This window comes from Aspergillus glaucus, assembly GCF_001890805.1.
Source record: "Aspergillus glaucus CBS 516.65 unplaced genomic scaffold ASPGLscaffold_1, whole genome shotgun sequence".
Taxonomy (NCBI): domain Eukaryota; kingdom Fungi; phylum Ascomycota; class Eurotiomycetes; order Eurotiales; family Aspergillaceae; genus Aspergillus; species Aspergillus glaucus.
The window spans coordinates 1,253,007-1,278,589 of record NW_019170453.1 but is presented as its reverse complement, the minus strand read 5'-3'; the positions used below and the strand labels follow the sequence as shown (position 1 = coordinate 1,278,589).

General features: G+C 47.2%; 11 protein-coding genes across 11 annotated transcripts; 5 read left to right on the top strand and 6 right to left on the bottom strand.

Moving 5' to 3' along the window:
• The first annotated feature begins 113 nt into the window (after window positions 1-113).
• Window positions 114-2,661, top strand: ASPGLDRAFT_41464 (YdiU domain protein). The gene is made up of 6 exons (XM_022545416.1): window positions 114-756; window positions 817-826; window positions 877-907; window positions 966-1,116; window positions 1,179-2,284; window positions 2,354-2,661. The coding sequence occupies exons 1-6, from the start codon at window positions 399-401 to the stop codon at window positions 2,552-2,554; spliced, it is 1,857 nt and encodes a 618-aa protein (XP_022406134.1). The 5' UTR covers window positions 114-398; the 3' UTR covers window positions 2,555-2,661.
• Window positions 2,662-2,759: 98 nt separating this feature from the next.
• Window positions 2,760-5,020, bottom strand: ASPGLDRAFT_245738 (putative zinc knuckle domain protein (Byr3)). Its single transcript, XM_022543401.1, has 6 exons — window positions 4,439-5,020; window positions 4,055-4,074; window positions 3,940-3,974; window positions 3,397-3,699; window positions 3,323-3,339; window positions 2,760-3,271 (listed from the first exon to the last, which is right to left on the bottom strand). Exons 1-6 carry the CDS (start codon window positions 4,826-4,828, stop codon window positions 3,230-3,232), a joined length of 807 nt encoding a protein of 268 aa, XP_022406133.1. The 5' UTR covers window positions 4,829-5,020; the 3' UTR covers window positions 2,760-3,229.
• Window positions 5,021-5,403: 383 nt separating this feature from the next.
• ASPGLDRAFT_139981 (WD domain protein) lies at window positions 5,404-7,288 on the bottom strand. Its single transcript, XM_022541690.1, has 2 exons — window positions 7,036-7,288; window positions 5,404-6,952 (listed from the first exon to the last, which is right to left on the bottom strand). Exons 1-2 carry the CDS (start codon window positions 7,212-7,214, stop codon window positions 5,455-5,457), a joined length of 1,677 nt encoding a protein of 558 aa, XP_022406132.1. The 5' UTR covers window positions 7,215-7,288; the 3' UTR covers window positions 5,404-5,454.
• A 99-nt stretch (window positions 7,289-7,387) lies between these two features.
• ASPGLDRAFT_41459 (SAE2 C-terminal domain-containing protein) lies at window positions 7,388-9,831 on the top strand. Its single transcript, XM_022545415.1, has 2 exons — window positions 7,388-8,989; window positions 9,044-9,831. The coding sequence occupies exons 1-2, from the start codon at window positions 7,426-7,428 to the stop codon at window positions 9,598-9,600; spliced, it is 2,121 nt and encodes a 706-aa protein (XP_022406131.1). The 5' UTR covers window positions 7,388-7,425; the 3' UTR covers window positions 9,601-9,831.
• A 219-nt stretch (window positions 9,832-10,050) lies between these two features.
• Window positions 10,051-11,668, top strand: ASPGLDRAFT_244578 (peroxisomal membrane protein PEX16). The gene is made up of 4 exons (XM_022543390.1): window positions 10,051-10,360; window positions 10,430-10,465; window positions 10,523-11,357; window positions 11,418-11,668. The coding sequence occupies exons 1-4, from the start codon at window positions 10,180-10,182 to the stop codon at window positions 11,539-11,541; spliced, it is 1,176 nt and encodes a 391-aa protein (XP_022406130.1). The 5' UTR covers window positions 10,051-10,179; the 3' UTR covers window positions 11,542-11,668.
• Window positions 11,669-11,795: 127 nt separating this feature from the next.
• On the bottom strand, window positions 11,796-12,842 carry ASPGLDRAFT_114659 (ribonuclease H2 catalytic subunit RNH201; the record flags this gene model as incomplete). Its single annotated transcript, XM_022539626.1, has 1 exon — window positions 11,796-12,842. The coding sequence occupies one exon, from the start codon at window positions 12,840-12,842 to the stop codon at window positions 11,796-11,798; it is 1,047 nt and encodes a 348-aa protein (XP_022406129.1).
• Window positions 12,843-13,314: 472 nt separating this feature from the next.
• On the top strand, window positions 13,315-15,582 carry ASPGLDRAFT_161836 (Cupin domain protein). Its single transcript, XM_022542494.1, has 5 exons — window positions 13,315-13,425; window positions 13,506-13,666; window positions 13,723-14,931; window positions 14,990-15,238; window positions 15,304-15,582. The coding sequence occupies exons 1-5, from the start codon at window positions 13,361-13,363 to the stop codon at window positions 15,540-15,542; spliced, it is 1,923 nt and encodes a 640-aa protein (XP_022406128.1). The 5' UTR covers window positions 13,315-13,360; the 3' UTR covers window positions 15,543-15,582.
• An 18-nt stretch (window positions 15,583-15,600) lies between these two features.
• Window positions 15,601-17,081, bottom strand: ASPGLDRAFT_41455 (tubulin-folding cofactor B). Its single transcript, XM_022545414.1, has 2 exons — window positions 16,304-17,081; window positions 15,601-16,242 (listed from the first exon to the last, which is right to left on the bottom strand). The coding sequence occupies exons 1-2, from the start codon at window positions 16,794-16,796 to the stop codon at window positions 15,908-15,910; spliced, it is 828 nt and encodes a 275-aa protein (XP_022406127.1). The 5' UTR covers window positions 16,797-17,081; the 3' UTR covers window positions 15,601-15,907.
• Window positions 17,082-17,432: 351 nt separating this feature from the next.
• On the top strand, window positions 17,433-18,722 carry ASPGLDRAFT_41451 (tRNA (carboxymethyluridine(34)-5-O)-methyltransferase). Its single transcript, XM_022545413.1, has 3 exons — window positions 17,433-17,703; window positions 17,765-17,889; window positions 18,094-18,722. Exons 1-3 carry the CDS (start codon window positions 17,587-17,589, stop codon window positions 18,575-18,577), a joined length of 726 nt encoding a protein of 241 aa, XP_022406126.1. The 5' UTR covers window positions 17,433-17,586; the 3' UTR covers window positions 18,578-18,722.
• A 270-nt stretch (window positions 18,723-18,992) lies between these two features.
• Window positions 18,993-19,955, bottom strand: ASPGLDRAFT_62948 (MYB DNA-binding domain protein; the record flags this gene model as incomplete). The annotated part of the gene is made up of 2 exons (XM_022548601.1): window positions 18,993-19,398; window positions 19,480-19,955. 2 exons carry the CDS (start codon window positions 19,953-19,955, stop codon window positions 18,993-18,995), a joined length of 882 nt encoding a protein of 293 aa, XP_022406125.1.
• Window positions 19,956-24,690: 4,735 nt separating this feature from the next.
• Window positions 24,691-25,530, bottom strand: ASPGLDRAFT_41446 (uncharacterized protein). The gene has a single exon (XM_022545412.1). The coding sequence runs from the start codon at window positions 25,476-25,478 to the stop codon at window positions 24,771-24,773; it is 708 nt and encodes a 235-aa protein (XP_022406124.1). The 5' UTR covers window positions 25,479-25,530; the 3' UTR covers window positions 24,691-24,770.
• Between the last annotated feature and the right edge of the window lie 53 nt (window positions 25,531-25,583).

The window sequence follows — 25,583 nt, the reverse complement described above, 5'->3', positions numbered from 1 at the left end:
GATACTAGACAGAAGGCAGGGGTGATTGTTGGAGAGGGACGTCACTGAGCGGAGAGATGAGATGCTTGGCACTCCTTCTTTTAGAGAGGTACCCAAGATAGATTGTCATCTCCATACAGAACCGACTCTATAATTGATTGTTTTAATTTAAAAATTGGACTAAAATCCGGCCAGTTTTGCCTCGTTTAATGTAATTATTATAATATGGCATCTGAAGCAATTGTCGAGAATATTACGTCATTGCTTGAGGTCGCTTCTTATATATCACCGAATCTATTCTTCGAAGGTCAAGACAACACTGTTTCTTCGTGTCTCCGTCACCAATTTCATTGTTATCATATATGTCTTTGCGGAACACTCTTCGTCAGTCGTGGGTCTTCCGGAATCGCCTATGCCATATGGCTTCTCAATTCTCCAGTAAATCAGCGGGGGTATCCCTCGCTGACCTTCCAAAGTCGAGCGTTTTCACCTCCAGGCTACCCCCGGACCCTGCATTTGAGACTCCCGCTTCATCTCACAGCGCGCCTCGACAAACCCTTGGCCCCCGCTTGGTTAGAGGTGCCCTGTATACCTTTGTTCGTCCCGAGCCAACGGAGGAGCCGGAATTGCTGGGAATCAGTCCTAGAGCAATGGAGGACCTCGGACTACAATCGGGTGAAGAACAGACCGCCGAGTTTAGGGAGTTAGTTTCTGGTAACAAGTTCTATTGGGACGAAGAGAAAGGGGGCATTTACCCTTGGGCGCAGTGCTATGGAGGTAAGTATTAGGCCAGTCCGGACGACAACCACCTTTTACCATATAGCTGACACGCTAAAGGCTGGCAATTGTATGATGACCGGACAGACCATACTGGAACTCTGAGCTAACCAGTCTCAGCGGTGTTTGGGCGGGTCAACTCGGAGACGGGGTAAGATTAATGTCTAGACAAAAGCCTGGGTAACATACTTGTGCTGACAGTGGGCTAGCGTGCGATAAGCCTTTTTGAGGGCATCAACCCTAAAACAAAGACCCGTTATGAGTTGCAGTTGAAAGGTGCCGGTAGAACGCCCTACTCACGCTTTGCTGATGGACAGGCTGTGCTTCGGTCAAGTATCCGTGAATATATCGTATCGGAAGGTAGGCCCTAACCTAATTCGCTTATACACAAGGCTTAGACTTTGCTGAGTGGACTTACGTAGCGCTTAATTCTCTCGGCATACCTACTACTCGCGCCCTCTCTCTCGCCTTGTTGCCAAAGTCGAAAGTCCTCCGAGAACGCATTGAACCGGGGGCTATTGTTGCCCGGTTTGCTGAATCCTGGCTGAGAATCGGGACCTTTGACCTTCTTCATGCGAGAGGAGACCGGGATACAATCAGAAAAGTTGCAACTTTTCTTGCTGAAGATGTCTTCCAAGGATGGGAATCTCTCCCCGCAGCCGTGCCACTGGGAAAAGACCAATCCTCGGCAGCTGTGGATAACCCAAGCAGAGGCATTTCCCGTGATGAAATTCAGGGGCACCAAGGGGTGGAGGAAAACAGATTCACACGACTATATCGAGAGATTGTTCGACGAAACGCGAAAACAGTGGCTGCTTGGCAAGCTTATGGGTTCATGAACGGTGTACTGAACACCGACAACACGTCGCTATACGGTCTCTCGATTGATTATGGTCCATTCGCTTTCATGGATAATTTTGATCCTCAATATACACCAAACCACGATGATCACCTTTTGAGATACTGTTACAAAAATCAGCCCAGTATCATATGGTGGAACCTGGTTCGGCTCGGAGAGTGTTTGGGTGAACTTCTGGGGGCAGGCCGTAACGTTAATGAAGAGGATTTTGTCAAAGAGAGATTGACTGAGGAATCTGCAGAGGCTGCTGTTAAGCATGCCGAAAAGCTCATTGAACGAACAGGGGAAGAGTTCCGCACAGTCTTTTTGAACGAATACAAGCGCTTGATGGGTAGAAGACTGGGGCTGAAGACCCAGAAAGAATCCGATTTCCAAGATCTTTTTTCCGAGATGCTGGATACCCTGGAGGCGCTGGAACTCGACTTCAACCACTTCTTCAGGCGACTCTCCAAGCTGCCACTTGCCGAGATAGAGACCGAAGAGGGTCGGAAAGCAGTAGCGCCGATTTTCTTCCACACCGAAGGCTTTGGGGGCATTGGGTACACCGAGGATTCTGCCAAGGACCGCATTGCAAAGTGGCTTAATAGTTGGAGATCGCGGATTCTGGAAGACTGGGGCACCGGCAACGATGCGGAGAGACAGAGCGCCATGGAAGCAGTTAATCCAAACGTGAGTTCCAACAGCTTTTCTCCAGGGTGTTCAATATCCCAAGGCTAACCATATGTCCTCTCGTCGTAGTTTATTCCCCGTGGATGGATCCTTGACGAAGTGATTGAGCGTGTGGAACGCAAGGGAGACCGAGAAATCTTGGGACGTGTCATGCAAATGGCATTGAACCCCTTCGAAAATGAGTGGGGTCTGGACAAGGACGAGGAGGAACGGTTCTGTGGTGATGTGCCTCGATTCAAGAGAGCGATGATGTGTAGCTGTAGCTCATGAGTGCATACCCACACACAATGCTGATATTGACTGAAGCCATAGATATTGGTTGTATGTACAAGCCGAAGTACATATTTGTCTACATCAGTTTTGAATACACATGTTAAAGCATACGCATCGTTCTTGGGACATGGTAGAAAGATGCCTCTGCTTGGGAATGGTTTCGAGTTTTCGAATAAGTCAATAGACTGGCCAAAAGTAAAGGCACAATAAGCCTTGACTTGTAGAATCTAGCGCGACCAAGCACTGTAAATATGCAATTGCAACGGAAAGAACGTAATGGAAGGCTTCATTTTTTTTTTTAAATTTTATATTAATGTTAGAATAACTGCACTTTTGTTTTTGTATCGCGTAAAGTAAATTTTCATCACGCTTGCCATCCAGACCGTCTGTCTGCTTCTGAAATATATCTTCCTGCCCACGCTCGGAATCGGAAGATAGGAGACTGCGATTTCAATGACGGAGATCTCGATATCAATGGGACATCGGTGGAACCGCAGAGTAAAACGAAAAGAAGGCCATTCGGAACAGGCCTTGTGAGCCAAGGCACGATTTAATCAGAGATTGGGAAAGAACTCCAAATCGCTGCCGATAACACGGCAAAGAGTTCCTCCTGGCCTGGCTATTCGTGCACTAGCGCGATAGAGAAGGCGATCGATTCAAGATTACGTTGACTTAGTTGGGGCAGGCAGCCTGAACGTGTCCGGCCTCCTTGCACTTGTAGCAGACTCGTTCACCCTTGGCCTCCGTAGGGCAGTCACGGGAAACATGGCCGATCTCACCACCTAATAACAGGTTATTCACTCAGATCCATACACCAGAAAGAAAGCAAACAAACTTACAGTTGTAGCACTTCTGGCCTTGAGTGCAATCGCGGGCCATGTGGCCGAATCCGCCACAAGAATAGCAGGTCTGTTGCCTACCGCCGTATCCACCACCGAACCCGCCTCCGTAGCTGCCACCCTGGGAACAGCTGCGAGCAATATGTCCAACCTGACCGCACTTGTAACATTCCTGGCCACCGGCAGCACCTCCGCCTCCGTAGCCATCGGCCGAACCAGGCTGAGGGCATTCGCGAGAAATGTGACCACTGACGCCGCAACGGTAGCAAGACTTCTCCTTCGGAGCTATGGTGCATTCTCGGCCTGTTGAGATGGAGGGTTACAGTTAGTCAACCGACAAAAAAAATGTATAGGTAGGTTAGACGAAGTATGGGGGTACTCACTAACGTGGCCCTGTCCTAAAGTTGACAGAAGGCATTAAATTAGACAAAATTCAAAGGAAGGGGAAGGTAATGCTGGGAATATATGCATACCACCACAGTTGTAACTGTTGTAAACGTTAGCATTAGCCCTATAACTCTAGTGAACAGAAATATTGCATACCAAGTAGGAGTTCCCTTCTTGGGGCAGTCACGAGCCTAATCACCAAGAGTAAGTTTTCATATCCATAGAATATCCAAGGAAGAGCGATATTTCATAACAGAAGGATATTTCTCACCTGGTGAGATGCATCACCGCCTGCAAGGATAAAACTCTGTTAGTGGCAAGACAAGTAGAGAAAAAGAAAAAAAAAAAAAAAAAAAAAAAAAAAAGAGGGAAAGAGAGGAAAAGAGAGAGGGAGAAGCCGGTTTTTGTAGAAATATTGCATAAAGGAAGTATCCTTCGGATGCCAGTACATGATGGAAGCTTTAGTTGACTGCATGACTCCGGATTGGACGAAACAGCCACGGATAGCACAGGGTAAAGGACAGAGCTTTGGGACGAAGGTAAAGGGAGATGTAAAGCGAGATGTAGAGCCCTATGCTGCCAAAAGACATGCGCAAAGACTGCTTTCATTTTTGACAGTCGCTAGAGCATTTTTTATTTCATTTTCTGAACTCACAGTTGAAGCATCCACGGCCTCCGTTCTGGTAGTCCATTTTGAATTTGAATTAGGAAAAGCCTTTTGGTTGCAAGAGGAAAATAGTATTGTTGATTCGAAATGAAACCGGAAAAAAGAGTGGTTGAGCAAAATTGAAATCGCAGTAGTGGATGGAAGTGAGAGAGACAAAAAAAAAAAAAAAAAAAAAAAGTGAGATATGCTAACAACGGTTAGTGCGGGGAGAAAAAAAGTCTTCCTTCCCGCGGTGCCTGGCAGCAGGTCAACTATAAGACAGCACCTCGACAAACGAGACAATAAATGAGCGAGACCAGAAGAAAAGGAATTCACTGCCACAGAAATGGTGAATATGGGACATTGCCTCTTCTGTTTTCTTATATACCATCTGTTCATTGAGGATGGGTGGTGAATCCGTTGCTGTTTCGTGCCTTAGGCTCATAATTCTTTCAATGGATTGAGGCCGCAGGGGGGAAGTGAGCAATAAATTGAATGATCCTCAATCATTCTTGTCACCATTCCCTTGTCTAGGGTCCATTGCTGAAGTATATACATCATCATTTGGGTGTTATCAACATCACACACAACTTATGTTGATCATGTCCAATCCATGAAAGTGTAAACACCAAGCGATGAACAAAACGAATAAATGAATGACGGAGAATGGACCGGTCGACATTATATGGCGTCTTCATGAAATTCATTTGATACTGGGTTTATGATGCTTTTCCTTCTGCCAGGGAGTGCTTGAAGATCGGGAGCAAAAAAAAGCAACAGGAAATCAGCAGTGTTGTCCAAGGTTTAGTGAAAAAACAAAAAAAGTTGAAGAAACAGTAGGTAGAAGGACATATATAAAGGCTGCGTCCAAGGTCCTCATGTATTCGTAAATTCCGCTGGTTCGCGGAAGATCACCTTTAACTTTGAGAAGGCGTTGACCGAGAAGGTCCTCATCACTGTCTATCTTGTGCACCCCCCCCCCCAAAAAAAAAGGCTTGCAATATCGACTCGAGACCCAACCCGGTTCATATAAAATTGTAACACTCAAGCAATGCTGTCCCCATTTCCTGTTCTCGAAGCAAAAACACACGTTCTTCATCAAATCCTATACAGCCTCGTATCCGTGCCATATCCCGAGAGACGTCAATAGAAGTTCTCTCAGCTCCATTCGGCGCTGGTCGGTCACAGTTCTCATGCCATTCAGTCCGTGCATTCTCGGGACTGAGTCGAGTGCTGCTGGCTTCCTTCGCCGTCCGCCGGGCTACAGGGGATGAAACAACTGATTCGAGTTCCCATACCCGTATTTCATCTCCACGTGAACTAACAGAAATTGCTTTGCCACGATCGCTAACTTGCACAGTTCCCACGGACGATGTATGGCCCCAGAGCCTTTGACCACTTTTGACAAACAGGTTATTAGAAGTAGATACGACAAGGTACACGGTGAGGGTGTTGTCTGGATGAGATGCCAGGAGAAAAGGATGTCGATAAGAAAGAGAGGTTGGGAGCTCTTGATGTAGTATAGAGGGCTCACTTGGCATCGTGAACAGCCTGCCACCTTCGGCCTGGTAGTCCCATGCCGAGTGAAATACTCTCTCCGAGTGAGAGAGAGGCCGTATGCCGTATTGTGAATCCACTGTTGTAGCAAGCCGCGAACCTATTTGCTGGCCATTGCTGTTCAGACGAAGTTCTTGGATCCCTAATGACCAGCCACAGCCGATGTGGTAAAAGCTATAAACAATTGATGCAATGATTTCAGATTGCGCGGCTCGGATGGAGAGTGACATTGGTGCCACAATGTTATCTGCTTGCAGAGACGCAAGCAGACGGGCTCCATCTGAACCACCTGATCTGTTGAGACCCTTAGGTCCTGAGAATATCCTATATAGGGAAAGTGTCTTATGCTTTGAGACAGTTAGCAGATATGGAGCTGATGATGCCATGGCTGTGATCGTTTCTGAGGTGGATTCAGTGTGGTTGAAATGTAAGCTTAGTTTCGATGCCTTGATATCCAAGTCATACACACTGAAGCCCTTGTCTTGAAAGCCTACCGCGATTTCGATATTATCCTGACCAAGGCTGCGGGTTGTTGACAGAGCTGTCGGAACATCAGAAGAACATTCTGATGGTATATGTGCCACACAAAATCTTGGGTTACTAGCAATCCAAGCTCGAAGCCCATGGCCGGAATCCGCCGTGAAAATAAAACCGGCACAGAATTCAACGAGCAACGGAGGTCGTGGTTGTTGAGCGAATTCAATTTCAGTTAAGCGACAAATCCCCTTGGACCAGTTGTGCCTGAGGTGATACTGGCGTTTCCAGTTTGTAGGCCTTCCCTCCTTTGCTAGATGACTGTGATTTAACCATGTTGATACCTTGGGAGAATATTCGGCTTTTGATGGTGGAATGGAAATTCGTTTGCTGTTTGCTAATCGACGTGCACGGGGGCGAACCCATCGGGAATAATATTGTCTCTTCCAAAGCTCCGAGTCTCCGGCCAGTGCATGAAATCGGCGCGATAATCTGACACAGCGAGGAAGTTAGCTGTCAGTTCGCTCAATTCCTATATCAACCCTCTCCAATTTTATTCTGTTCTATAGACGTACCTCTGACAACCGATTAATGATGGTATTGGAAGACAAGATAGAATATGGAGTAGGAGCTCGTCGCTCAAAGACGAAAGGCGGTCGACTCTGCGGGGGCGCTTTGGCGGATGCGAGTGGGAGACAATGCTGTTGCTGCTACTGCTGCTGCTCTCATCGTCGTGGATACGTCGTTTCGACATGTTGCCAGTCGCTTTATATATCGAAACAACTCTTGATATTGAGCATTATGTACCGGTGGTTCGGGTACGTCAATGGGTGGCTTATCTAAAGGCTGATAAGGCCCCGCGGGATTACGCGTGAAGTAACTATGTACAGCTGGAGACGCGTCGCAAGGATCATTGCAATGTCCACTGTGCTACATCCGGTACTGTGCCGTGTACAACCCTATTAATGGACGTCCTCAAGCAGCTTCATACTTCCGTCGCTCAATTGTTCGAAAATTCCTTCGACCATGCCTACAAAAACTTGAATGCCGAGCTCGCTCGTCGAGATGCACAGGCCGATGAGGCAGCCAAAGCCGCTGAAGAAGCCCACGGAAATGCTACCACCAGAATCCAGGAGCTAGAATGCGAGGTTGCGGATCTGAAAAAAGAAATGCATTCATGTGAAGTCGACGCGAAATCCAAGAGATTCTCTGCTTCCATGCAGGAGGCATACGGACCTGAGCGTGTTCTCGAGCATTTTGCTTTGAATGGTCTTCATCCTGATATGAAGGAACGGATCGCAGATATTAGCACTAAATATCGGTCTTTATATGAAAATCTCCAAGAGCTTGTATGTGTTTGTGGGACACTCAGGGCGAAGGTCGATAGTCATAAGCGAAAATTGGTGCAATGGCAAGACCGCGTCACTCGGGAGGAGTTTACGATTGAACTATCAGGGATCCCGGTCAAATTTCGGCGTGTGTATGGGAATCCAGCCACTAAGGACATATTGCACTTTGAGCCATCGAGGTCGCGACAATCTGCATCAGAACCATTGGAACCGGTTGCTCATAAGGGCAAAACTGGGACTTCGACTCCAACCTTAAACCGTCATGAGCAAAGCGTCCAAACCAGAAATGGGACAAGGGGTGCCCTGAAGTCGTCTTTTACCTCCGAACTACCAGACTCAGCTTCATCAAGACCTGACCTTTCGTCGGCGAGCCAAGAAACTGTGTCAAATGACCTCTCTTCCGATGGGTCCAATGGAACAGTGACGCGAGAGCTCAAACGAAAGCGAGTGCTATTGCCGGAAACTGCTCATCAAAAAACATTCATCCAAAATGGCTCTACAGTCAGATCGCAGCGACCTATTATCATCAAGAGCGAAAGCATGTCCTCTAGCTCCCCTCGAAACTCTTCAGAATACTGCGCACATGCGGGTACCCAGGATCTGGATGAAGTTGGCAGCAGTGTCGAGACCCCGACGAAAAAGAAGCGTCACAATTGTAATTCTAGTAAAAGGGATTTTTTGGCTACTGATGTTCCTAAGACGACCAGGGAACTTGAGCAGGATTACGAGAACCCTCATCAACCAGAATCTGAGCAGAGGAAGTTGAAGCACGGAGTTCTCCAGCCTGTTGACGGTAACTCGCGGGCTACTAGCTCTTCCGAGCAGCAATCAAGTATCATAGAACCAAAGAGAAACACGGAAAAAACAATCAGGCATGGCATACCTTCATTAACAGAAGACGGAGAAAGTTACGTGAATGCGAAACGAATTGGAAAGCACGCATCTTCAGTTGAGACGGATCAGTCGTTGAATACTGAAATCATGCCTGCTCGGCAACGACTTCAAAGTCTTCTGGAAGGGCCGGCACCGTCTAGGTCACATTTGAATGTTCCGCGGAGTCACGTGAACCCTGTTGATAGTAAGCGACCTGTGAACCAAAATCTAGGAGGCGATATACAGCATGCTTCTGCAGAAGGCCCAGGGCCCTCGGAGGCAAAGGCCGAAGGCAGTATGCGAACCGGTATGGTACACGATAGAGACTCTCGTTCAGTCAATGCTCATGACAAGCCGTCAGATGTGCACCATGAAGATGAATCTTATCGAACCTTGCCGCTTCACCGGCTTGAACTTAACCATTTCAAGATAAATTCCGATTATAACCATGGTGTTGACTACGCTTTCAGCGATCTTGTTCGCAAGGGAGACGAACGCAAGTGTTTGAGTGGTTGTACACGTACCGGCTGCTGCGGCGATAAATTTCTCGCCATGGCTCGAGCTGGTGGTCTCCAAACGAATCTTGGTGGAGCAATTTCGAAAGAAGCAGAGGAACAAAATCTCCTGGAAGAATACCTAGGTGATGAAAAAGATCTAATTCACTCGATGGACCCCCAGGACCGCCAAGAGCTTCTCCATGAAGCGCGAGCAAAACATATCTCCGATACCTTTGGAAAACATAAACACGTTCACCAGCGTCCCCGCACACCGCCGGGTTTCTGGCGTACAGATATGCCAGACACTCAAGAGTTAGAGCATGACCGCGAAGAAGCAGAAAAGCTCGAAAGAGAGAAAGTCTATGAACGGTATAGAGAGGCCATGCGGCCGGGTGGGTTGTGGAAATTTGCGGACGAATAGGCTGGTCTTCTCAGCGTCTTGCACTTAACGATATATATCCCAATTTATGCTGTACATATCTGGACCATGAAAACAAGGGCCTTTCCCATTGAGGGTTGTCTACTATCACATGACCGTTCATGTATACCCCAGTCATACCATGACATGTCAAATAACCGATTGAAAGACATACGTCAAGCCCGCATTCTATGTAATCAGCAAACCCCCCAGAACAAACGCAATGATATTTTCAGATAGAGTAATACTAGAATGCAGTACAGAGTACTCTGTACATAGTAGTAGTAGTAGTAGTAGTAGTAGTAGTAGTAGTAGTAGTAGTAGTAGTAGTAGTAGTAGTAGTAGTAGTAATAATACTATCCACATTTTTACCTCGGTCCAAATATCCTTGGCTGATGCGGAGCACGTGCCTTCCTTATCTCCCACTCGAATCCGAACTGCATCCCTGTCATCATCAAACTACCACTACTCTTCCAACGCGACTCGTTTACTTTTCGTTTCTTATTTATTCCCACCGCCATCCAGATATTCTTTGATGGTCTTAGATTTTGACGGTACAAACAGAGACTTCTTTGGGACTCGATGCTCCCGGCGCGTCCTCCCGCAGAGATGAAGTCAACATCGAAATCGCATAACTCCATGGCTGCAGTGCTATTGCAGCCATCGAAATGGCTCCCGCTCTATGAAGAATTTGTAACGAAAAATGCCAGCTCCGTGGGGCAGGTGGAATCTGCGTTGCGATCTTTGACATACATCATCCCAGGTTAGCCCAAGCCTCAAGACCTGACGGTGCAAGCAACAACAAGTAACGGGGATTCTTTTCATTACGCAGGACGATACAGAGACTCGGAAATATCATCAGAATGTGGTATGTGAGAAATCTAGTCTGAAACCGTAACTGCCATCCATCTAATGCTTTGGGCAGTCCATTCTGGAGTGCAACTTTTGTCGCTGTACCATGACTCTCTTGTCTCACGAGTTATCTCAAGGCTCCCATCCACAATCCCTCGACCAGCACCGACACCGCATTCTCGCTACACAAAGTATTGGACATCTCATTCTTCATTATATCACCGGGTGGCCCTTTCTTTGCAGATGATCCAATACACAGAGTTATTGTGGGAAATGGTTGCGCGACGCCGAGGCCAAAAGACCCGTTGGCGTGTGGTAGTTTTGATCGAAATTGCAAAAGCGATTTGTCGCCTGCTTTTACTTCGTCTAACGAATTCTCGGCCGCTAGTAAGCCCCCCTTTGCCTGAGCGTGAGGTGGATCCCAGGTCTGCGGATGAAGAGGAGGGTGATTGGAACGGAATGCAAACGCCAGTGAATGAGAAGTCTTCCGATCTGAGCTGGACCATGCCCCGCACGGGGATGTCGTTGCCATCTCTTCCGAATGTGAACGATGTATCAAACTATCTTATTTCGAAAGTACTTACGGCCGACGATATCAAACCCCCGAAGGCACTTTTACACAGAGTTACGGGGCAGGGCCAGCTGGCTGAAGCTTTATATATCCTTCGGCCAGTGATATACGCGCTGGCGATGCAGAAATGGAGCGGAGACAAGCGAAGCTGGAGGCCCTGGCTAATTGGATTCGGAATGGAGTACGGGTGCCGGCAGCTAGCCAAGACAGATTTCAGAGAACGGGTTGCTGGTGGCCTTCGTGGGCTTACGGGCCTAGAACGCGAGGAATTGAGGAAGAGAGGATGGGCAATGGGCTGGTGGATTATGCGAGGCGCGTTTTATGAGAACATTACCAAGTATGTGTTCCTTTACCGGTTAATATTAGGCAAAGGCATAGTGAAACTGACAACAACCAGGTCTTGGCTGAAATCATTGACTGATAAGATGAAGGGGAAACCGCTACTTGACTTGGTCGGCAGTGTTATCGAGGACTACGAATACCTCTGGGATAATTACTATTTCCCGACGGCGACCCTGTGATCCTGTTTTAATAATCACCGGTCGTCATCAGCCCTGAAGAATTCTGCTAGTGCAGCCTAGCGCATGCCACGGACGCTTTCTATGTTTCTTGCCTGTACAACTAGGGAGTTTTTTTGGAGATACCCGGGCGGATTTGGGATAATTAGCGACTGATCTTGTTTTTTCTGCGATGATCACATCAAACGGGGTATCATTAAAATTATCCAGTACCTAATCTTATATATAGTAATAAATACATCCATGTGTTCTTGTTCTCACAGAACTTCTGCCATTTTGTGACCATACCAATCCCGCAACTCTCCTCGGTCTGTACCCTTGGCTGTTCCGGTGGAAAGAAACTCACTAAGTCGCATACCCTCATCCTCTTCCACGGGCCAGTCGACCCTGACTCCTCCTTTTAGCTCCAACATCTCTTTTGCAGTGCCCCAACTGAATCGGCATTCATTGCCCCATCCAAAGATAGGATCCATGTTTCGCCGGAGCCAACCGGCACATTTAGAATCTGAAGGATAGCCGCTACCCCAGCTGTCTGTGGTGACAATCTCCTCCGACATCTGCTGAGCCGCGAGTAACGTTTCGTAACATGTGTCTAACGCAATATCTCTGGTCACTTTCGCAACAACACTGGCAGCGCTAACGCAAGGATATAGGGAATCGGCCTTTTTTGCTACTGTAATTTTGAGAGATGGAAATATCCGCTCCAACTTCTGTTGGTACGTTGCCGGGTTTCCGATAGTATCAATGTACACCTCTTTGACGTCCACCTTCCGCTCCTCCACAATTCCCCGGATGATCTCGATTGTGGCGTCCATGGCCTGCGCATTGAGATTATAGATCCCAGTCCCGGGCCGCATCATCCCCGAAGATATGTCGCGCGCGGAAAGAAGTTTGGTCGCCCATCCACAAGACTCGAAGAGTGGGTTTCCCTGTGTGCAAATTAATCGCATCAAGTTGGCTCGTACCGCAGGTGTGAGAACTTTGCTGTCATCGAAGCTATATTCTTGGGCTAGGAGGGAATGATGAAGTTCCGCAGGCAAATAGAAAGCACTGTAGACCATCGGTCCTAGCACTGGACCACGGCCAGCTTCGTCGACACCCAGGACACATGGAGTAATACTAGGGCTTTGAGTTGAATTTTGAGTCGCAATCGCAGCGGGACACGGCGAGTAGTGCGAAAAGGACTCTCCGGAAAGCAGGCGGCTGCGATCAATACTGGGAGGAAGAAAATGGACATTGGAATCGTCATTATCGTTCGTCGTGGTCGAAGTCTCGCCGTGGACGGCATCAACAGGGTTTTCCATGTTATCCACCATAATCGCACCCAGTTTGGTGATTTTTAGAAAAAGGACTAGCAACGATAGTTCAGAAGTATAACGTAGCGAAGAGATTTAAGAAAATGGGTAAAAAGAACTGGAGGAAAACTGCTTCCTCGTTGTCAGAAAGAAGTACATAACGCAGACGCGTCGACCGTTCCGGGTTAGTGGCGCGCGTCTTTTTGCCGCCTTGTCCGGAATTCAGTCTTCTCCAAGTCCCCTCCGCAGCGGTCAACTAACTACCAGCATTACTCCTGTACACGCCCTCCTTCTTTTTTTGCTTCATGTCTCTGTAATATTAGCAGGCTGTGGACCCCGCCATCTACGTGATTTCCGCCATCTTCAGCAACTCGGTGGTATTCCTCTGTGCATTTGAGAGAGCTGGAATAGCGCGCGTTTGTCCGCACGCACTCTGAGGGACTTTTTTTTTTTTTTTTTTTTTTTTTTTCTCGCTCTCCTTCGCGAATTAATATTGATCACACCTACGCGTAAATCTCACCGTGACAATGGCTCCTCGAGGAGCGGCGAAAACCCGCGAATATGATTATTCCAACGTAGGAAAGGCTGGAAGGTAAGCTTACCTGAATTGGGGGGGGGGGGAGGTTAGTATAGGCAGCGGGGAAAACTAATATAAGCGATGCGCGGATATAGGCGCACAGGCATCACGCTGAAAGAAGGCAAACGCGATGAGCATGGCATGGAAGAGATTGATGGGATGTTCTCATCCCCTGAGAAGTCCCCTGCCAATGAAAATGGGTTCAATAACGGCAACGAGACAATTATGGGTTCGGATGGCATGTCAATGGATGAGGGTATGGCTTTATTCTCTCTTTCAGTCCAATCTTTTCAGGCTTACATCTTTTGGTAGGGAATGCACCCGGCCCCGCAGATTTTCTAAATGGCAGACGCGCATCATACTTTCCGCCCCCCGTTGCGCGATCACCTATGAAGACTGGCCTTACAGGGTCACCGCGGAGGACTCCGGGACTGCGATCTTCCGCCAGTCCGCAACGTGACCATCCTTCATCTAGTCCATCCGATGGTAAATCACTGCTTAACGCGAAACAACGTGACGTCTCCCCGCTTTCACACCGGTCCATTAATGCGCCGCCTTCAAACCATGCGAATAGTCTGTGGATTAAAAACAAAGCCAACATCAGAACATCAGAACCAGCGGCGACAGATGATTTTTCGGACAGTGACGCAAACAGCCAGTTTATCGGCGATGAAAATGGAGATTCATTCGAGCAGACCCGCGACGATTTCGTTGATAGTTTCGCTGCTGGTGACGATACCCTACTGGAAGACGAAGCTCCGCAAGCCATAGAAGAGCCGGATCAAGAGGTCACGGATCCGGATAGTCCGGACATGCCTTTCGAGCCGCGCAGAACAGAACAACCTAGGAGTACTACAACGAAAGCCAAGAGGGCAGCTTCGGGCAACAATAGCCGAATTCAAACCACCACACAACAGAACGGAACCCACGAGCGGGAACTCGCATCGAGACCAAAGCGACCCGGTCGACCTCCAAAGACGCAGCGCAAGGCCAACGAGGAAGCCGAGGATCACAGACCATCAAAAAAAGCGAGAACTTCAGCAGATCGGACGACAGGGGCCGTGAAGACAACGGGGAATCCTCAAATCGACCATATAACGGATACATACGCAAAACGACAGACAGGGCCCACCAAGGGACGAAGCCTGTACATCCTCAAACACGAAGCACCCGCAGAGGACACCGCGGCCCGCACACGATCAGGACGAGTGTCAATCAAACCCCTTGCTTTCTGGAAAAACGAAAAATGTGTATTTGGAGACGGAGAGGTTGCTGAGGGCGGTCGATTTCCTCATGCGACAGTTAAAGAAGTTATCCGTACAGAAGAAATTGAACCCGAGTATAAGAAAGCAAAGTCAGGCAAACGGCGATCGAAGAAATCGAAAAACAAGGATATTGAATCGGACGATGAGAATGAAGATCATGCTGATCGATGGGAAAAAGACAACGGCGTTCTTCACGGGTATATCAGGAAATGGGACCCCGAGGCTCAGGCAGGTATCGATGAGGAGGAGGTTCTAGGTAGGTTTTATTTTATTTTTATTTTATTTTAACGTACATGCTGATCGATGGGATGTAGACATCGCATATGCACCTTCTGGGATCGAGACAAGGGACGTCAAGGATGCAACATTTCGGTTTGCAAAGCTTCTCAGTTCTCCATTTTTGGGATCCGGGATAGTCGAGTTACCGCCTGGGGGTGTCAAAAAGCCCAAGAATTCAAAGAAGATGCATATGGTCTTTTATGTCTGTCATGGTCGGGTTCAGGTCGATATCTCTGGGGTACAATTTAGCGTTGGAAAGGGTAGTGTATTCCAGGTTCCCAGAGGTTTGTTTTCCGCTTACCCCATTTCTTTCTGTCGTTGCAACTCGTCCTAACATCGAATTATATAGGCAACTATTACAGCTTTGCCAATATTTATGGATTTGATGCCCGGTTGTTTTTCACGCAGGGATGTGTCCCAGCAGAGAATGAAAGCCTGGCCTCTGAGTCAGCTTCGAAGCCAACCGCAATGGAAGGCGACTCCACCACAGACGCTGGCCGTCCTACAAAAGGCAGGCCTAAAGGTAGCAAAGGCGGCCCCAAGGGCTCTAAGGGCGCTAAGCAAAAGGGTGGATCAAAAGCATCCTAGTCATCAAAACACCAATTACCCGTTTTCGTCCTTTCCGTCTTTTTTTTTTTTTTTGATACCAAGGCTGCTGTGGTTACTAGCAGCCTCGTCTTTGTCTTCTTCATTGTCCGACATTTGTCCTTTGACGTCTGTTTTTGAATCCCGTAAGGGTCATTTGTGTTCGAATTAGCGATTCAATTTGTATGGTTAGTGGGACGGCCATGTGCATTTATAATTTTTTCTCTCATGCGGGCGAATTTTGAAAGCGAAACCCTGGAGTGAATGGATTTATCTCGAATATTTTGAATGATATTAATTTATAGAGTACACTATACCATGCTCGGTTATTCTGTCATCAGACATGTTGATTTCCCGTATCAATTGAATCATATTTCCTCCATTAATTCGTCTTCAAGGTCGTCATCTAATCCTAGAGGAGGGAAATCCCCTACTTCAACCTTCTCCGGCTTGACAAAAACACCCGTTTTGTTGGGGCACTCAAAGTAGCGCTTACCACCGATGCTGCCGTCGTTCTTTCCCATCGGCTCATCAAGCTCGATGCCAACCCAGATCGGCAGGGAATCCCGATCCACTCCGTCATCTTCTATACTCAACCCCGGGAAGGGAATCGTTGACACTGGCCCAACGAAACGGACAGCCCCGCGCCGAATATGCGGCGGGGATGAGGGGAGTATGATAGCCCGCTTCGAAACGGCAATGTCTGTATTCGTGTTACAATTCATCCCCCTGACAGTAGTAACAGATAGGGTTTCTCATCTCACCTCTTTTTTGAACATCTATCTTGTCTTGATCAGCCTGTCTCTGCATCGCCTCCTCCGGCGGAACAGCAGTAGGATCAAATCGCCCCAACTTCTGATTCTTCTTCCACGCCAGCACCGAGTTCGGCAGCGTCTCATACGTCGACTCCGGCAGCACATACTTGTCCACAGCCGAGAGATCAGTAAAGTTCGGCCGCGCAGCCGCAGGTCGCGTATCATGGACCTCAATCTCACTCCCCTTCATCAACCCCCAGTTCCCAATGACCGTGTCATCGCCGTCAACCCATTGATTTGGGCGGCCCGGTGACTTGAGTTGCAGTCGCTGGCTACCTGGGGGCACACCGGTCATGGTCTCCAGCTTGGCTTTTAGCTGGCTGACGGTCCATGTTGGGGTGATGCGGCGTTCTGTGAGGAAGCCTGGTTCATTGGAGTTGCTGCTGTTGCTGGCAGAGGTGATGATGACAGAAATGTCCGTCGGGGTTGGTTGGAATGCCATCACTCGTTCTTTGTTGCAATGGTAGTCCAGACACGAAATCTTATTGACAGTTAGAATGCGTTTCTAGAAAGTTGGGGAAGAATATTGAAAAGGAGAGGGGGTAAGTGGCGGGGATGATAAGAAAACAACACAACAAAAGTCAAATAAAGTGAGATCTATTCAAGTAATAGAGTATTCCAGGTGGAACAATCCCCTCCATGAAAGAACGATGAATTGATAGAAAGAACCAGGAACAGGGAACAGATATTCGGGGGAAATTGGATGAACGCATCTTGATTCTTTTCTAACAAATGCACAAAGACTGGTATTTTCTGACTGATCAAAAGCACTTACCCACATTTAGCTGCAATGTCAAATTCTCAATATCATACAAGTGATGGATATTCTGGAGTGGACTGTTGGCCTCAAAGAACAACTGGTGATGCTTAGTCAGCCACTATACAGCATAAACGAAAAAAAAAAAAAAATCAGCACCGATAAAGTAGGAACTTACCGAAAAGACACCAGATTAATTCCCTTCTAAATCATTCCTCCACAGCAGAAGAAGAGCAGAAGTACTAGAAGAAGCCAGCGAAAAGTACTGCTGACTGAGAAAATCTCCGAGCCACGTGATTCAATTCTTCAGAACAAGGGCATCACCGAACCTTATCCTTATTCCGAGTGTAATTTACACTTGTAACGGGCGGTAATATCTTTTTTGTGGGATTCAAATCGCCAATCCACGATTCTGTGTCTACAAAGAACTACTCTATAAAGAGGCATTGAAGGGAAACCAAGTGGGAAAAGCAAAATGGCCGACAACGATGCAACCCCCACCGATGAAAGAGCCCCGGAAGCCTATGAGGAACAGAATGTCCATGAGGTATATCAGCAAATAGCAGAGCATTTCTCGTCTACCAGGTACAAGGTCTGTTCTATCTTATCCTCTCTATCTATCTATAAAGGGACTGGTCTCACTCGTATATCAGCCGTGGCCCATTGTGGAACGTTTCCTCCGAGAGTTATCGCCCGGCTCCATCGGGCTCGATGTGGGATGCGGCAATGGCAAGTACTTGACAGTCAATAAGGACATATTTATCATTGCTTCAGATCGGTAAGTTTATTTCATATCTCTGTTTAATTCGTGGATCAAATCATTTCTCTTTACATACATGACTGGTTAAATGTGAGAATACACGAAAACAACGAAAATAAAGTGCCTCCAATACCAATACCCAAACGCCCATTCCTTCACTCATTCTATTCCTTCTCCCTAGATCTTCTTGCCAGTGCTCGGATTGACCCGATATCCCAACAGATCTGAAAATCTTGTCCGTATTGCTGTAAACCATCAGCCACATTCGCCCATCGTAGCTGATATCCTCCATCTACCACACCCTGACGCTTTCTTTGACTTTGCCATATCAATTGCTGTGGTCCATCATTTATCATCACCGGAGCGACGGATTCAGGCAATTACGGAAATCCTGCGCACACTGAAACCTGCTTCCGAAAGCCATCCGGGCGGGAAAGCTCTGGTATATGCCTGGGCGCTTGAACAGAAGAACAGCCGGAGAGGCTGGGATAAAGGGGACAGTCAGGATGTGATGGTTCCCTGGATCCTGAAAAGCGGCTCATCCAAGGGCGACTCCAGCGATGCGCCCAAAATTTTCCATCGATATTATCACCTCTATGAGGAATCCGAGCTCGAGCGGGACATCAGACAGGCAGGAGGGCAAGTCCTGGAGTCAGGGTATGAGAAAGACAACTGGTGGGCAATCGCGACGCCATCAAACGAGTAGAAAACGTCAGGTCGGGTCGGGGTGTGTCGTTTTTTGCTCCGAAGATCCAGCCTCGAAGTCGAATATTTTGCTTCTCTTTTCCTCCCTTCAATTTGTGACCGAAAAATGAAATGAAACGAAAGCAAACTGGTCATCACATTCACACCAAAAAAAAAAAAAAAAAAAAAAAAAAAAAAAAGAAAGAGACAGAGACGCGAAACACGACACACAAGGGAAACAGAGGGGAGTCATATGAGAATCATCTAAAGACAGGACAAACAAACAGGCAAAGGCGGACAATATCACAAAAATAAAGGTATCTCTTCAAAACAACGCTATGCAATTCGTAACAGTAGGGAAAAAACCTCCCAGGGCGTACAGACGTCGTTCGTTTGTTTTCTTTTCTCGAATTTTCTTTTTCTTTTTTTCTTCGACCCTATGGGAGGGTTCGAGGTGGAAAGCCGATGCTGTGCCCTAAGTGGCCACCGTGACTGCCACTCATTTCCATTGGGCCCATTCGGTAACTCAATTCCCTTGTAGGAGGGAATGGTGGAGCTGGTGCATAGGCTGGGACACCGGCTGTAAGCTCTTCGACCGAAGGGAGCTGCGGTGGTGGGACTGGGCGTGTCATTGATCCCTTTCGTGATCTAGACAGAGAAGCACCACTGGTTCGGCGTGATCTAGTCGAGGGCGGATCGATGGCTGTGCTGGAAAGGGAGAAGGGAACCACGCCCGCTCGACGGGCCATCTCTTGTTCCCCTAATTGCCAGTGCATCGCTTCTGCGGCCCGCCATGGGATTGCCATCTCCTCTGCCACCTTGGACCACATTTCAGCCTTGAATCTATTAGACAGACAAACGTTAATATATCGGGTCTGTATTGGACAACAATCCCTGGTTTCCTTTCCACATTACAATACGTACCTTTCGTATAATCTGGCGAGCTTGTTCTTCTTATCCTCATCCCACTCGCTTCGGCGTTCAAGATAGTTCTGGTAGTGTAGACGGCAACTAATGGCGCTCCGGCCGGGAAGCCGCCTGCTGATATCCTCCCACTTCATCCCACTCCCACGCAGCTCGATGATCAACGCATCTTCTTCGGGAGACCATTTGGATTGCTTCTTAGCCGGCGATTCAGCCGTATGGGCGGGCTGTAGACGTTTGGCCGGTATGGAGGCGGGAATTTTGGTGATGGATGGAGGAGGCACTGATGGACCAGACACTGGAGATGATGCAATCGACATTGGAGGAAGTACCGGTCCTGAAGGCACTACTCTCGATGGAAATGCGGCCGTACTGGTTCCCGGGGGACTCCTTTCCTCCTCATCTTGAGGTTTTAGAAGCAGTGAGATATCCACTTTGGCGGAAGGCAGCAAAGCTGGGTTTTGTAAGGCAATCATATGCGCGACTCGCAAAGACGTGCGGTTTTGAAAGAGAAGTAGATAGTAAGAGATAGTAGCATCCAACAATGGACAAGCAAACAAGAGAAAAAGGCAGGTAGTACGATGAAGCAAGCACACGGAAGGACAAGAAATAAAAGAGAATAAGAGGAAGCAGAATAAAGAAAAAAGGATAAAATGAGAGAGCTTCGAGCGTGGTGGTGGGTTTTCTTTGGTGATGACGGGTGACGGCGTTGGTGATAGTCAAGTGAACCGCCCACAGGCCGGAGGAAAGTCTCGAACGAGCAAAGGACGAACAAGGATCAATGAGAGTGAAACAATCCGGTAGGACCCCTGTTTGGTTCTTTGCCTCAAAGCCCAACGGTTTGATAATGGCCCAGCGCGGAAGGATCCGGCGAGTAATCCGGCAACGTGGAAAAAGCTAGGAAAATTCAAGGAAAAAGAAACGACGAGGATCGAAAGTGAGATGAGAAGGTGATAGACACTAAAAAAGAAGAAAGAAGGTATGCAGTTTGGATGGATCGAGACCAAACAAATCAGACGACAGGGAAGATGAAATATAGAGCCAAAAAAGACCCACGATATCGCAGGGTTAGAGAAAGCAAGAGGGGAATAAATGGGTCAGGGAGAGAGAGAAAAAAAAAAAAAAAAAAAAGTAAAGAAACGAACAAGTCAATTCGAGTCAGACAAGAAGAGAAAATGATAGAGAAAATGATTGCCAGTAAGACCGGGGGTGGAAGTTAAAAAAAAAAAAAGAAAAGAAAAGACAACCGGCTAGTAGATGTACGAATCGGAAAATAGAGACGAATAGGAGGAAATGAAGAAAAGAGATGAAAGAAAAGAGGAGAGAGAGAAAGCGAGAGAGAGAAAGCGAGAGAGAGAGAGAGAGAGAGAGAGATGAAACAGCCTGAGATGCATCGGATGGAAAAGAGATCATCGGCTTGACAGCTGATCCATTCAGCAAATAAGAAACCGGGTTTTACGGGGGAATAACAGGCATGAATAATTGGAGACGATGCTGATGAGGATCTACTGACTCGGATGTCCTGTGTTTATTTGTTCATTCTTAAGAGTCCACTGGTATATAGTAGTGTATTATTGTGATATGACTTGGACCGAGTCGGGACTCTCTACGACGAGAAATGATAATGAGTATTAGAGGACTATAGGAAATGACCTCTGTTACTGGCGGTCAGTTGTTGTATGAATTTCCATAATAATACTGGTATGATAAGGTCATTTTTGTACAGAGTACTTTGTTGGTACATAGCAATTAGCATACTCTGACTTTACTCGCAAATGTTTATTATTATCACTTGTTTTATTTTATTTTGTTTTGTTTTGTTTTTTCTGTCTCCTTTCTATTCCATCTTCTCGATATATTACTACGAAAAAAGAAAAAAAGAACATGGTTCCTCCCGGTGGACCAAACCCGCCACACAACGGCCGATAGTTCAAACGGGTAGGATGCATCCCGGCGCACAGCGTCAGAGTCTAAGCCGGGTGAGCAGCTCTAAAGCACGCTAAATGTCCGGCCGAAAGACGTTAGATTATTATGACTTTGACCCCCCCTTGTTAATAAATTCTCCGTCTCAACGGCTTTTCCTTCTTCTTCCCCCCCGGTTCCCACTTCTTATTCTTACCGGAACCCAGGGTACTCTGTACCGCGCTGCATAGGTACTAGATCATCATAATGGATCTGTCACTAACTGAAAAAAATAAAATAAAACCGAAAAAATATATAAAACGGACGAACGCATTTCTTCGCTTTAGACGGCAAGTCATGTCCTGGGTCGTTAGGGCTTGAATCCAGACAAGGCAAGGACACTACGAGGGTCCGACTTTTGGTGCTGTTCTACGTATCATCGTGTCTAGACTTACTCCGTACATTCATGCTTATTATTATTATTACTTTTCTTTGTTCCTCCCCCCCCCCCCCCTCTTTCAATGTAGTACAGCGGAAGTCGCGTTACAATCCGATGAACACGCATTCAATCGCACTGCATCGACTTTAAACCTCCGGCCGGTTCCTGTCGTACGATGATATCCTCATCCGACATGATTCTTGTTCGAGCTCTATCCAGCCAATCAGCATGGAGAGTCACAAACCGGTTGTGATACAGTAGGTTCTCCTACAATATGCTTCTCTCTCTTTTTTTTTTTTTTTTTTTTTTTTTTTTGTCGATAATCTACCATTTACGTATGGACTGCTCTGTACAGAACGTGCGGTGCTGTCATTTTAACCTCCCCCGGTCTAGCTACTGTCTAGAACGTTCACGATCTCAATTTCTCCGGGTGGTTAAATTGGGACCCGTTGATCGTTCGGGCCTGGAACCGGAAATGCTGTAGTACAACAGGATTCGTCTACTTTTACTACGAGTAGTAGTACTGGAACCAAAGGATGAAGTACCTAGGTACTTGTGCATGCCGACGTACTATCTATAATTTTTCTTTTCTTTTTTGGAGCGTCTTTGGAGTTGCCCAAACCAGATAATAGTATTTCTGTCATTCAATAGCTAATGCTGTTCCCCGCCGAACCCGTGGCTAAATGCGGTCCACCGGATGCTTTCAGTATTATTATGACTATTCGCCCTGTCATCTCGATACGAGGGATAGACGCATACAGATAATTAGGGTTTCTGGACTATACTCTGTAGAGTTAAGCGACAAGCTCTATTGTTTTTCTTGTAAGGCTAACCCGTCTCTCTGTACTCCGTACCTACAAGTAGTAAGACCTCGGCATTCCGTACAAGAAATATTTCGTAGTCCCTGAAATAAACCACGGCTCGTCTTCGAACGACGGGGCGGTCGGCGGCGACGGATTGTGGGGACGTGACAAGGGGCTCCCGCCAAACTGCAAGATTACCTAGGGACCTGTGGGGACCGATGTGGGGACCGGTGGACAGAAACCACGTATGATATTACAGTACAATACACCATCCCTTACAGACTACGGGGGTCAGAATGCTCTGTCCATGCAAAAAATTATTTGTTCCGGGTGGGGTAGACAGGTGGAGAGTGGGAATAATAAACCAATCGTTACTCACCGGGTTGACAGCCACCGGTGGGGCAGAGACGGTCGGCTTAGCTTTCGAATGGTCAAGGGCGCTGAGTGAAGCATTCTGATCGAGTACAGAGTACTCCGGAGTACATACGAAGTAATTTGGTAAACAGGCTGTACTTTGTAAAGTGCCATGTCATAATCGCTAGTTGTTTTTTAATGATGACGAACGTTTCTAGATCATCTGACGGTGACCCGAAACTGTTCCAGGAATCCCGTTCCATCGAACCGAGAGAGGTTCATCTTATGGTCTTTGACTGCAGTACTACTCATGCTACTTGTATGTGCAAGTATTATTATCATCTGCAAAGTAAGAATACTCACGCTCAGGCAAATTCGGAGTTCTCCGGCCTCGTACTCTGTCGAGAACAGACAATGAGATTGTTGGGCTTGTGCGATGGCAAATAAAAAAAAAAAATAAAAAAAAAATAAATAAAAAAAAAGCACGACACTCTTTTAAAATAGCGGTGGGCAAGGCCTGCCGTGGGCCTAGAACATGTGTTCCTCCCATGGATGATCTTTGCGGGAGACGTTGAGCTGCATCATTCAGTCATTCATTCTTTGCTGTCCAAGAGTCGAAACTCTACCGGTACTGATTAAACATACAAGCATGTATATGTACCATGTACAACGTAACCCTAACCACTCAAAAGGAGAAAAATTGACGAATTCTGATCCATCGCAGAACGACTCTGCATGATCCCGGTTAGTATTGCCAGGTCACGAACCCGACACCATTGGACCAACAGAACCAGTGGGACTGTACGAGGACTTCGTGCTCCGTAGTAATACGCTCTTTGTCTATTCCTGGTGCACAATCATCACTGATCGTCTGGCAGGGAAGGGCGAGAAAATTTTCCGACTGGCAAACATGCGGGATCCACTCGCTCCAGGGGTTCCAGTAGTATTTCTTACGGCAAGTCATATGACTGTACAGGGTACAGAGACAGCGTACATATACATAGTACTCCGTAGTGTTGTTAGTAGCAGCATAGTTCACTGCCAATATATCATAACTTAATTATGTGTTCGTGCCAAAGTTACCTTTAAACTCAATTATAGTAGTAGTATATCGATGTTATCATCACCGTTACATACCGTTGACAATACGACACGCGGTCTGCAGACTTGAAGTGGAGTCTCATGACTCGAACGACAAAACAACAGGCGACTCAGCACGCTTATGTATATTATTTCCTGGAAATTATACAGATGAAACGGTCTCGGGATTCCCAATCGTTTGTGGCAAAGCTGAAAAGTGGCCCTGTGGCTATGTGTTTTCATAAGAAAAAAGACTGCTGCCCAACAATGCTATGTACTACTACAGAGTACAGAGTACTCCCATCGTATTCCTTCCAGACTACTACTCTCTGTGTTACCTGTTTGTGCTATAACAAAGCAAATTGGATCATCATTCCGTGCTGAAAATAGAACATCGTGGATTACGTAGCTGCGTAATCACTGCAGGGCCTCATCTCGGAGACTTGAGGATACGGGTACTCTATCCGCCAGAGAACTCACCTGTCACTTTCCCAAGAGAGATTAATTCCCGGGCCCATCATTCGGTCATCTTGCCTTCATCTTAATTTCCCATCTCGCTTTTTCTCCTTCCGGAAGGACTCTCAAGAACTAAGTACGGAAGTACGAGGATTGTACGGAGTACTTGTGCCCTGTGCTTGTGCATATATGTATTTCGTTTCTCCTCGGCTTTACATGTGGATCAGACAAGTCGATCGCCCTAATTCTACGATCAACTACTCGGAGTACATCTCATTCCACGCATTAATCAAGCAGAAACTTTTTATCCCGTGTACATTCATGGCAGGAAACGGGACTTCACGCGCCAGATCGTGATACCACGCCCGGAAGTTGTACCTGTAGTGCGCCATTGCGCTGCCTTCGATTGACTCAGCGCCAACCGATCCATTCTTTCCGTGATGATGACTGTGATCCAGTGGCAGAGCAAATCCCTGCAGGGCACGGAGCGAGTGTGCTCCATACAGAGCACAGAGAGTATGGAGTACGTACACCCTCTGTACGTCCTCTGCACGGTGTACAGCATACAGGGTATTTCGTGCAAACACACAGGCAAACAGACAGCACGTTCCGGCCCATCGTTGAAACTGCCTGGAAGGATGAGGGGAATGGATCAATGTTCTCGACTGGGCTAGACTTCTCCCTTGTGCGGCAAAAGCAGTAACAGCAGGCGGAGGAATGGACAAGGCTTTCATTAAAGGGAAGCGCTTGGGCTGGTATGCTCCACATCCAAACAACGTGAAACAACAGGGCGGTTGCTGCAACTGTCCGTGGACTGGCGAGTGAGGTCTTTTCTCTCGGGATATTATCGCTCTGTTATTATCTTTACTATCCTGGAAGTTCTCAGCAACAGTGATTCGTATTGCAAGTAGCCAACACAGCAGGCCCAATGAAAAGAAAAGTGATGGGGTGTGATGGACAACCATTATTGACTCCTGGCAAATGAATGGCAAGCCACATCACAGTGCAACCGGTGATTCATGAATTGACGATTTACTCCTCACTTTCTCGGGGAAAAGAGCCCTATTCGC

Excerpts from the sequence above, each read along its gene's own strand:
- ASPGLDRAFT_41446 (XM_022545412.1), bottom strand. The coding sequence starts at position 25,478 with ATGGTTGTCCATCACACCCCATCACTTTTCTTTTCATTGGGCCTGCTG.
- ASPGLDRAFT_41451 (XM_022545413.1), top strand. The coding sequence starts at position 17,587 with ATGGCCGACAACGATGCAACCCCCACCGATGAAAGAGCCCCGGAAGCC. Across the intron at positions 17,704-17,764 it reads TCTCGTCTACCAGGTACAAG|CCGTGGCCCATTGTGGAACG; the intron begins GTCTGTTCTATC and ends CTCGTATATCAG. Across the intron at positions 17,890-18,093 it reads TTTATCATTGCTTCAGATCG|ATCTGAAAATCTTGTCCGTA; the intron begins GTAAGTTTATTT and ends ATATCCCAACAG.
- ASPGLDRAFT_139981 (XM_022541690.1), bottom strand. The coding sequence starts at position 7,214 with ATGTCGAAACGACGTATCCACGACGATGAGAGCAGCAGCAGTAGCAGC. Across the intron at positions 6,953-7,035 it reads TCATTAATCGGTTGTCAGAG|ATTATCGCGCCGATTTCATG; the intron begins GTACGTCTATAG and ends TCGCTGTGTCAG.
- ASPGLDRAFT_161836 (XM_022542494.1), top strand. The coding sequence starts at position 13,361 with ATGGCTCCTCGAGGAGCGGCGAAAACCCGCGAATATGATTATTCCAAC. Across the intron at positions 13,426-13,505 it reads AACGTAGGAAAGGCTGGAAG|GCGCACAGGCATCACGCTGA; the intron begins GTAAGCTTACCT and ends GCGCGGATATAG. Across the intron at positions 15,239-15,303 it reads TGTATTCCAGGTTCCCAGAG|GCAACTATTACAGCTTTGCC; the intron begins GTTTGTTTTCCG and ends CGAATTATATAG.
- ASPGLDRAFT_244578 (XM_022543390.1), top strand. The coding sequence starts at position 10,180 with ATGCTCCCGGCGCGTCCTCCCGCAGAGATGAAGTCAACATCGAAATCG. Across the intron at positions 10,361-10,429 it reads TTTGACATACATCATCCCAG|GACGATACAGAGACTCGGAA; the intron begins GTTAGCCCAAGC and ends TTCATTACGCAG. Across the intron at positions 11,358-11,417 it reads TTTTATGAGAACATTACCAA|GTCTTGGCTGAAATCATTGA; the intron begins GTATGTGTTCCT and ends GACAACAACCAG.
- ASPGLDRAFT_41464 (XM_022545416.1), top strand. The coding sequence starts at position 399 with ATGGCTTCTCAATTCTCCAGTAAATCAGCGGGGGTATCCCTCGCTGAC. Across the intron at positions 908-965 it reads CGGGTCAACTCGGAGACGGG|CGTGCGATAAGCCTTTTTGA; the intron begins GTAAGATTAATG and ends ACAGTGGGCTAG. Across the intron at positions 2,285-2,353 it reads TGGAAGCAGTTAATCCAAAC|TTTATTCCCCGTGGATGGAT; the intron begins GTGAGTTCCAAC and ends CTCTCGTCGTAG.
- ASPGLDRAFT_41455 (XM_022545414.1), bottom strand. The coding sequence starts at position 16,796 with ATGGCATTCCAACCAACCCCGACGGACATTTCTGTCATCATCACCTCT. Across the intron at positions 16,243-16,303 it reads GATAGATGTTCAAAAAAGAG|ACATTGCCGTTTCGAAGCGG; the intron begins GTGAGATGAGAA and ends ACACGAATACAG.
- ASPGLDRAFT_41459 (XM_022545415.1), top strand. The coding sequence starts at position 7,426 with ATGGACGTCCTCAAGCAGCTTCATACTTCCGTCGCTCAATTGTTCGAA. Across the intron at positions 8,990-9,043 it reads CGAAGGCAGTATGCGAACCG|ATGTGCACCATGAAGATGAA; the intron begins GTATGGTACACG and ends ACAAGCCGTCAG.
- ASPGLDRAFT_245738 (XM_022543401.1), bottom strand. The coding sequence starts at position 4,828 with ATGAACAGATGGTATATAAGAAAACAGAAGAGGCAATGTCCCATATTC. Across the intron at positions 4,075-4,438 it reads AGGCCGTGGATGCTTCAACT|GCGGTGATGCATCTCACCAG; the intron begins GTGAGTTCAGAA and ends TTATCCTTGCAG. Across the intron at positions 3,700-3,939 it reads AAGAAGGGAACTCCTACTTG|GCCGAGAATGCACCATAGCT; the intron begins GTATGCAATATT and ends CCATCTCAACAG.